Genomic DNA, 10,077 nt, shown 5'->3' on the forward strand with positions numbered 1-10,077 from the left:
TCTGTGTGCTTATAGTGCTACACGTTATGTGTTATTTTAAAGACTGTTATTCAGTTATGTTTAAGACACAAACACTGCTGAATATTAGAGAGCAGCTTGTTACGTTCTGCTACGTCTACATCTTTAAAACATTCATGTTTGTATCATGAGCGGATTATGAGACACCCCCTCCTCTACTTACAACACAATGGCTTTATCCTTGTTTATCCTCTCTTTGAGGTTGTTTTGTGTCTCTTTGAGGTTGTTTTGGTGTCTTTGTAGTCTTTGTGTCTCTTCATCGTCTATTTAAGTGTCTTAGTGGTCATTTTGTGTCTCTTTGAGGTTATTTTCATCCTTTTCATAGTTGTGAGTCTTATTGTAGTTGTTTTGGTCTCTTGTGGTTGTTTTGGTGTCTTTGTAGTCTTTTTGTGTCTCTATATTGTCGATTTAAGTGTCATTTTGTGTCTCTTTGAGGTTGTTTTCACCCTTTTCACAGTCTTTGTGAATCTCTTTGTGTCGTTTTGAGGTTGTTTCGGTTTCTCTGTAGTCTGTGTCTCTTAGCCGTCGTTTTAGGTTTCTTCGTGGTCTGTTTGTGTCTCTTTGTGGTTGTTTTGGTCTCTTAGTGGACATGTTGAGTCTCTATCTGGTTGAGACGCGTCTCTTTGAGTGACATTTCATAGGTGAAGGCCAGGGGGCCCCTGACGCTTTGGCCCTCAGGTAGGCCTGTTCATTAATCCATCCATAACTAGAATGACCTTAGTTTAGTAAAATAAAGCTATAGAGATTAATTTTTGTAATATAAAGCAGCACAATCCACGCTGTAAATATTTCCCTGTTGGAATTCGAACAGTGAAAACATGTCGTCAGTGTTCTGGGACGACAGTCGATCCTGAGATGTGTTTCAAGTGTGTAACCGACAGTAAACTTAAATCTGTTCAGCGATACGCTTTAAAGAGCAACTCAACACCTGCAGAGAGTCTCGTTGTGGGCTTGCTGCGGTGATGTCACGGTGTACTCCAGGGTGTGTGAGTACACCGTGACATCACTCAGTGCGTTTTCTTATACATCACAGAAACCTGGTGTTCATTATCAGGGTCGAGGACTCTAGAAACCTGATTCCCTTCTGGTTGATTTCTCCTGAAGAACGTCGGTTTATAGTTTGCATTTTAAAGCGCCGATTATTTAATATTGCTGCCATGATAATCAATGAACTACGGAGGGAAGTATGTGTTACTTTAGCTGCTAAATGCTCCACAAAAAGTAACACTATTTAATCAAGTTACCACCGGCTGATTACGACTACTGAACTGATACAAACACAATGTTCAGACTGGAGTCCACAGCTCGTGTTTTTTGCCCTGAGGCCCCAAAGAAGAGGCTTGATGCAGCCCTGATGTAAAAGCATTGATTTTGCCGTCAGTGATCGGCGATACTCGGTGAACTCCGTCACTCATGGATCCGTGCTGTCGGTCACTGCAGCCTCCGGTCTCCTTGGCTGTGAGGACTCGGAATCTGTCCGTCCGGAGGAGGAAGAACCTCGACTTTGTAGCTCACCTTCTTAGACTGCAGGAAGCTGTAGCTGTTATCAAAACACAGCACGTCTGCAGAAACAGAAGGAAACTAGAGTTAGTTAAAGTTACTGTGAGTAACTTTTAACTGGTTCTGAACCAGTCTCAGTTTAGTCCTGATCCTCTATCAGACCTCCATCAGTAAAGAGACCATCAGAGAGAAGATGGTCTGTTTCTATAGCGTTATTCTTAATGCTCGTCATCGGAGCCACCGGGTCAGATTCTGGTGAAACCAGATGAACTCATGCAGGTTCACCAGAACCTCCTTCAGACTCCAGCAGAGACCGGTCCACCGTGGACAGACCCAGATCCTCCAGCAGAGACCGGTCCACCGCTGGCCCAGAATAAAGCGTTTCTATCTCCATATGGAGGACATTCTGATTTTGGCACACGGGAGAAGTTTCAGTTGGTTGCAATCTACAAACTCACCACTAGATGGCGCCAGATCTCACACACTGTCCCTTTAAATAAAGCTGCCTTGCCTTCATGTTTTCAGCTCTTCAATCTAACAGCCTCTCTAGCCTTCACTCAGTAGGACTCACAGACGCCAGGCTCGGGGCAGGTGAGCCGGCGGTCTTCAGGGACCAGGTGAGCGTTGTAGCGTTCGCTGGGCAGAACCTGAAGCATCTCAGACACCTTCTGACCGTTGCCCTCTTTGGTCCGACGGTACACGCCGAACCCGATATCTGCTCCGTCACTGGCAAACTGACACCTGAGGAAACACATGGTATCTGATGTCATTATCAAACTGTATATTTTAACTGCTGCATCTGCAAAAATAAACAAACTAGCCACCATGTTTATTCACACAATCAGTACTGTAGCTTGTTTATTTTATTTCTTACCTGTCTATTATGTAAGTATTATGCATGTGCATATATATGCATGTAAGCGTGTTTGTAAGCGATTCTCATACAATTAAGAAGATTCATGTCGTACCGAGCTGATAAACCAAGTATGATATTTTCAGCTGCTAAATATTAAAATAAATACTTGTGTTGTACCTCAGAAGGCTGCTGGCTGCTGAAACATCAAACTCCAGCTGGAAGACGGATCCCCGGCTGACGGTCACACTGTTGTCGTACTGAACCGTCACCGAGTCCTGGACGTAGTACGACTTGGGAACCGTACCGCCGTACTTTATCTGCAACGGAAACATCCACCGGTTCAGTCCCGGTCATTTAGAAAGACTCTCCCACAGCTCCCCCTGCTCTCCTCTCTCCCCCTGTTCTCCTCTCTCACCATGGTTCTGCAGCGAGGGTCTCCGTCCGGGTCGGTCAGGGTTCCTCCGTAGACCACAGGAAGCTGCTCCGGGTCGATGTGTTTACGCAACACCTCCTGCCAGTTACCTACAAACACAGGAAGGTAATCAATTAGTAACTATTGTGATGGTTTCAGTCATTTCTTTAATGGTTACTGTAACAGAGTATCTTTACAGTGTGGTATTAGTACTTTTACTGTAACAGAGTATCTTTACAGTGTGGTATTAGTACTTTTACTTGTAACAGAGTATCTTTACAGTGTGGTATTAGTACTTTTACTGTAACAGAGTATCTTTACAGTGTGGTATTAGTACTTTTACTTGTAACAGAGTATCTTTACAGTGTGGTATTAGTACTTTTACTTGTAACAGAGTATCTTTACAGCGTGGTATTAGTACTTTTACTGTAACAGAGTATCTTTACAGTGTGGTATTAGTACTTTTACTGTAACAGAGTATCTTTACAGTGTGGTATTAGTACTTTTACTGTAACAGAGTATCTTTACAGTGTGGTATTAGTACTTTTACTGTAACAGAGTATCTTTACAGTGTGGTATTAGTACTTTTACTGTAACAGAGTATCTTTACAGTGTGGTATTAGTACTTTTACTGTAACAGAGTATCTTTACAGCGTGGTATTAGTACTTTTACTGTAACAGAGTATCTTTACAGCGTGGTATTAGTACTTTTACTGTAACAGAGTATCTTTACAGTGTGGTATTAGTACTTTTACTGTAACAGAGTATCTTTACAGTGTGGTATTAGTACTTTTACTGTAACAGAGTATCTTTACAGTGTGGTATTAGTACTTTTACTGTAACAGAGTATCTTTACAGTGTGGTATTAGTACTTTTACTTGTAACAGAGTATCTTTACAGTGTGGTATTAGTACTTTTACTTGTAACAGAGTATCTTTACAGTGTGGTATTAGTACTTTTACTTGTAACAGAGTATGTTTACAGTGTGCAACATGAGCATGCTAACATGCTAAGCTAAGATGATGAAATGATAAATGTGCAGCCTTTCAAGCGGCTTCATTCTTATTGTCCACTCGTCTTACTTCCTAAAACGATGATCTTACGGCGTGTTTCCTCACACAGGAAGTGTTTGATGAGGTTGTAGGCCATGGGAAACATTTTGGGAGCTGCAGCAAAGACACAAAGACACAAACTCAAGATGAAAAAAACAAAACATAGTGAACAAAATGAGATTTATAGAGAAACAGTCACAAGATGAAGCACCTTTGATTAGAAACACTCTCTTCAGCCCCTCTGGATAGTTCTCTTCAAACATGGTGAGGATCTGCAGCACAGGAGAGCAGTAATTAATCACATAACATTTATATTATATTTCATGTGATGAAACGTGGTGATTGTGATGCGAGTTCAGCTCTCTCACCTCTCCATACGTCTCGATCGCAGGTTTCCAGATGTGTTTCAGTCCGAGTCCTTCACAGTCATAGATCAGAGAGATCGCCTCAATGTTCTGACCCAACTGAGACAAGAGAGGGAGGAGGTGAGGAGAGGAGGGAGGAGAGGAGGTGAGGACAGGAGGAGAGGAGGAGAGGAGAGGAGGGAGGAGAGGAGGTAGGACAGGAGGAGAGGAGGTGAGGAGAGGAGGGAGGATGTGAGGAGAGGAGGGGAGAGGGGAGGAGGTTAGGAGAGGAGGGGAGGAGGTTAGGAGAGGAGGGAGGAGGTTAGGAGAGGAGGGGAGAGGGGAGGAGGTTAGGAGAGGAGGGGAGGAGGTGAGGAGAGGAGGGAGGATGTGAGGAGAGGAGGGGAGAGGGGAGGAGGTTAGGAGAGGAGGGAGGATGTGAGGAGAGGAGGGAGGAGGTTAGGAGAGGAGGGGAGAGGGGAGGAGGTTAGGAGAGGAGGGGAGGAGGTGAGGAGAGGAGGGAGGATGTGAGGAGAGGAGGGGAGAGGGGAGGAGGTTGGGAGAGGAGGGGAGGAGGTTCGGAGAGGAGGGAGGGAGGAGAGAGGAGAGGAGACAAGTGGACATGATAGAAGAGTAGAGAGGACACAGACCTTCTCAGACTGCCTCCTACACTCCCGCTGCAGCATCTCTGTGTGTCTGATCTTCGACTTCATGAAGTCCTGTTTGGTCGCCGATAGCAACAGACCTTTAGGGTCCAGAGGACCGATGACATCATACCAGATGGGGCTCCCCTCTCTGTCGAATCCACACATGCCCCCCGACACGTACTGCTCAATCACCTGAAGAAGAACTTATACTGTCATCATTACATCCCCCCCGACACGTCCTCAAAAAATATATAAAACTATAAAATAATTTAAGTTTCAATAAGACATCTAAATTTAACTTTTAATCCAAAATAATTCCTGGAGTAAACCCCGACTCCTCCTGTTGAACATTTTAAAATGTTTTTCTTATAACAGATAAATAAATATCTGTAAATTAGTGAACGTCGTCACCTCTGGAGGTTTCCAGTCTGATATGATGGAGTCCACGTTCATCTTCCTCCTGAACTCCAGGTGCTGCAGAGACACAAAGACACAAAAAGAGACAGAGACAAAGAGACGGAGACACACAGAGACAGAGAGGAGAGGTTATAAACAGGACATCCTGCAGCCGTTCAGTAGAAACAACATGACTGATGAACGTGTTTTAAAGACCAGCTCACCTTTCTGATCATGACTTCAGCTTTCTGCACATTGAAGCTACGAGCTGCAAAGAGACAGAAACAAATACTGATTATAAAAGTAGAGAAATGAAACAGCAGTACTTTAAGGACACATTTGAGGTATATACACATGTATATAAACTAGAGTAGTAGAGTGCACTAGACTAGAGTATTTTCTTCTCATTTACCTCTGAGATGTAGTAAAGTAGAAGTATAAAGTAGCAGAAAACTACTTAGATACTTTACATCTACCTCAAAATTGTACTTAAGTACTTTAAGAGTCCATAAAGGGTACTTGAGTTAATTTGACAGAGGAGACAAAAGATTTATGTATTTGTCCGACATGTGAAACATAAAACACAAAGCACTATTATTCCTTCTCTGATCATCACTGATTTATAAATGTTGCACCAGTCAAACAATAGAAAACATGTTCAAAGTCAAGTAAGGAAAACTGTCTGCAGCCGATGCAAATATTGATCGACCGTCCCAGAGTCCCCAAATCTGAACTATGGACCACTAAACTAACAGGATGTGCTGCACAGACGTCCAGCTCAACAACAGGCGAGTGACGAGATGGAAAGAGAAATGACAGGAATTCCTCTGTATGGAGACTGAGCAGCTAATTTAACTTGTACTCATCAGATCGTATATATCTCTACTTATTGTATTTTAGAAGCCGGGTTTAGACTTTAAATGAGGGGGAAGTACGTTCTGTTAAAAATCTCTGCAGCTTTTCTGAGGTTGAGTTTTGTTCAGCGTAAAACAAACATTTACTGTCGGATAAGACTATTGAGCTAAAGGCAGATCAAACCCTCCTGGCTGAGTAAATACGATATTTTTCACGGCCACAAGGTCAGAGGGAGGAATGTTAAAGGAAATAAATGAATGAATAACCAGATCAAGGAGGACATTTATCTTCGCTTTCAAGGAATTGGTCGACATTCTCTGCAATAAATCCTCATTAATAAAGGCTAAATGCAGCTTTTTAGATTGTCAAAACGATTCTCTGTAATTAAAATCAATGTTTAACTGTTGGTTTTAAGTTGTGATGAAGATCTGAACCACAAGATGTTCAGCAAAGGTTACAGATATTGTCTCACTTTAACAGTTTGACATTTTGGGAAATAGGCTGTTTTGCTTTCTTGCTGAGAATTAGACGAGAAGATTGATACCACACATGTCTGTGTGTTAAATAGGAAGCTACAGACAGGAGATGGTATGGTTAGCTTAGCTTAGCACAAAGACTGGGAACAGTGGGAAACAGTTATTACTGTCTTCCACTAATTAATATCTTGTTTGTAAAACGTGAACACAAAAGTGTGACAAAGACAGCAATGTTTTTTCTAAACCTCGCACAGTCACCTTTGTAACCTTTAGACACAACCAGGCTAGTTGTTCCCCCCCGTTTCCAGTCTTTATGCTAAGCTAAGCTAACCATCCGCAGGCTGTAGCTTTCATATTTAGCGTACAGACATGAGTGGTATAGATCTGAACAAATAACTCTTGACAAGTGTAAAAAATGAATAGCATATTTCCCAAAATGCCAAAGAACTCCTTTAATAATTAAGTAATTCTGAGTTGCCAGTTTATTAGGAACACCTGGCTCAAAGCATCTGACAATTAATCCCCTTTTCATGAAGGCTAAATGCATCAACTAAATGAGTTCAACAACCTGTTTGTTTCACTTTAAAACAAAGCCATGTGTGTTAAAAGTCTGTGCGTTTAACCCTTTTTCATGCACTGATTAATTCGAGATTTTGCTTCAATAAGATGTTCTCTTTTAAACTAGTGGAAAGAAAACTTCAAAAATACAAATTTAGATGTTTATTTTACTACTTTGTCTATTTGCGTCTGTAAATTTATCCTAAATATACCAAAAGTTACCATTAAAAATGCCTAATTTGCATATTTAAACATAACATTTCTGAAAACTTGTAATACTAAAAATAATCATCTTAATGTCAGTAATGAACTGGAGAAGTTTCATGGTGATATCTATTAGTTAATGTATTATCCTATTCACCTGTAGTGTCTCCACTTAAAAAATACTTATCAGCTAAATGTACTTAAAGTATCAGCAGTAAAAGTACTCATTGTGTAGATAATAATGTATTCTGTGTCTGATATATTATTATAAATGTAAATACAGTCAAAGTTTAGTCCAGTGGTTCCCAACCTAGGGGTCGGGCCCCTTCAAAGGGTCACCAGATCAATCTGAGGAGCCGAGAGACAATTAATGGAAGAGAAGAAGAAGAAACTCAGTCCTGATACATAAATATATATTAATTCTTTAGAGTTTTCTCTAATATTTATTTTTTGGGGGGGAAATATTGAATAATTTGACATCTTTCGGCCTCGAAATAGAAATCTAAAAACCTTTATTGTAAAAAGTTTAATCTTTAACAATGTGTTTGTATTTTTTAGTTCATAATATGTTATTTAATGTAAAATGTTAATCTGTAAAGTAACTAAAGCTGTCAGATAAATGTAGTTGAGTATAAATAGCATAAAATGGAAATACTCCAGTAAAGTACCTGAAAGTTTTTCTAAAGTGCAGTACTTTCCACTCATTAGAATAAGTATATTAAATAAGCTCTTAAAAAGAGGGTAGACTGAGTCGAGTGTTGTGTAAATAACTCATGTTGACTTTAAACTGAACACATATGTAGTCCGGTGTGTTTTGATAATTGTTTGGCTGTTCCGCTCTGTGCCGGTTCTTTATCTTTGCTTCTTATTTGGATTAAAGGAGTCACCTTGTACTTGTTGTTTTGCCAGCATCGAACCCGCACAGAGAAACAAAAACCCGCTGAATGCTGAATTCAGGTTTGAGGTTCTCACCTCTGAGCCAGCGGAGGAGGTAGTGGTCGTGCTGAGCAGGCAGGTCGGGGAGGACGTCCTGGATCCTCTCCCGAAACTGGAGGAGGAGATGATACCACTCTCTTGTTTGTACGGAAGATATGAAGCTTTGTTTAGCTTAGCTTAGCATAAAGACTGGAAACAGGGGGAAACAGCTAGCATGACTTCTGTTTACAATAAGAAAGTTTAATATACAAGAATTTATTTTTTTCAAAAAATCATCCGATCATTCAGATTAAAACAATTAATTAAAAAGCAACAATAGTGTAAAAGTAATTCATTATTTTACTTTTCTTGATCTTTTTAGGGGAATAATGAATAATTTTAACCTTTTTGGGTCTTGAACAAAACAAGAGGAACCGTTAATAACATTTCATTATATAATCTTATGTTTTTCTATGTAAAATCTTAATCTGAAAAGTAGCCATAACTATATCTGTTAAATAAGTCTAGTAGTTGGATAAAATGTACAATATCTCATCCTGAAATGTAATAAAGTACAAAGTAGAATAAAATGTAAATACTCATGAAAAGTACAAGTACCTCAAAGTGTGTTTAAGTGCATTAAATGTAAAACAGAGGTAAGAATGTTTCATTAAAATAAGATTAATAAATTCAGCAGTCAGCTGGAGTTACCATAGGATCCCTGTGAAACCACAACAAAAGAAACCAGAGACGACAAGAACAAAACACTCCGAGGTCTCTGAGACGATCAACGATGAATCACAGGATCAATATCGACTCATAACAAGTTTACCTCCGTCAACGTTTCAGCCTGTTTGGGGCTCAAGTCTCCGACTCGTCCGCTCATCTCTGCTGCGACAGAAGCTGTGAGTGAAGTGAAGCGGAGGGAAAACTGCAGGTAGACCAGTAAACACCACGCCTACACACACACACACAGTCACACACACACACACACAGTCTCACACAGTCTCTCACACACACACACACACACACACAGTCTCACACACACACACACAGTCTCACACAGTCTCTCACACACACAGTCTCACACAGTCTCTCACACACACACACACACACACACAGTCTCACACACACACACACAGTCTCACACAGTCTCTCACACACACACACACACACACAGTCTCACACACACACAGTCTCACACAGTCTCACACACACACACACACACTTCTGCAGTAAAATAAATAAGATGAAAAAAACAAAAAAACACTGGATGTTTGTTTGTTTTCATCACATTGGCAGGAATGGGCCAAAGTAATGTACAAAATAAAAGTCATGCTTTTAAAGTTTTTACATAAATAAAAGCGTTTTATTATTACTAGCAATCTGTTTTATTACCGTTATTGTTTTTATCTGTAATTATAGTATTTTATTTTTGTATTATCTGTTATTTGCCTCAAGTACTGAAATAAAACTGTTTATCAAAATATAATTAAAAGTAAAAGTACTCAACATAATATAAATAATATTATATATATATATATGACTTTATTTCCTGCTGGTAGATTAATTTATAAGAACACATCATTATTTATTTGTTGATCATATTTTGTGTTGTATATTTTGCAAGATAACTCAAGTTATTAAATAAAAGAATTAAATAAAATTAAAGTATAGTGGAGTTATAGAGAACAATATGTCCCTCTGAATTATATGCATCAGAACATAAAGTAGCAGAAAATTGAAATACTCATGTAATGAAGTACAAGTACCTCAAAATTGTACTTAAGTACAATACTTGAGTAAAACAGGTGTGGGTTTGATCTTTGCACTATTTTGAAATA

General features: G+C 39.8%; 1 protein-coding gene across 3 annotated transcripts; it reads right to left on the minus strand.

The window, feature by feature from the left end:
• Positions 1-1,084: 1,084 nt before the first annotated feature.
• Positions 1,085-9,119, minus strand: sec14l7 (SEC14-like lipid binding 7). Of its 3 annotated transcripts, none has more exons than XM_076108241.1 (12): positions 9,066-9,119; positions 8,291-8,366; positions 5,450-5,493; positions 5,241-5,303; positions 4,833-5,021; positions 4,207-4,302; positions 4,050-4,110; positions 3,869-3,952; positions 2,790-2,896; positions 2,552-2,691; positions 2,090-2,259; positions 1,085-1,580 (listed from the first exon to the last, which is right to left on the minus strand). In XM_076108241.1, the coding sequence occupies exons 1-12, from the start codon at positions 9,117-9,119 to the stop codon at positions 1,450-1,452; spliced, it is 1,215 nt and encodes a 404-aa protein (XP_075964356.1). In that variant the 3' UTR covers positions 1,085-1,449. The 3 variants fall into 3 exon arrangements, with proteins under 3 accessions (XP_075964356.1, XP_075964273.1, XP_075964434.1); XM_076108158.1 differs by having other exon boundaries at positions 5,450-5,501; positions 8,278-8,366; XM_076108319.1 differs by lacking the exons at positions 4,833-5,021; positions 5,241-5,303.
• Between the last annotated feature and the right edge of the window lie 958 nt (positions 9,120-10,077).

The sequence above is a fragment of the Anarhichas minor genome, unplaced genomic scaffold, assembly GCF_050575085.1.
Source record: "Anarhichas minor isolate MPS153535 unplaced genomic scaffold, ASM5057508v1 ptg000002l, whole genome shotgun sequence".
NCBI classification, from domain to species: Eukaryota; Metazoa; Chordata; class Actinopteri; order Perciformes; family Anarhichadidae; genus Anarhichas; species Anarhichas minor.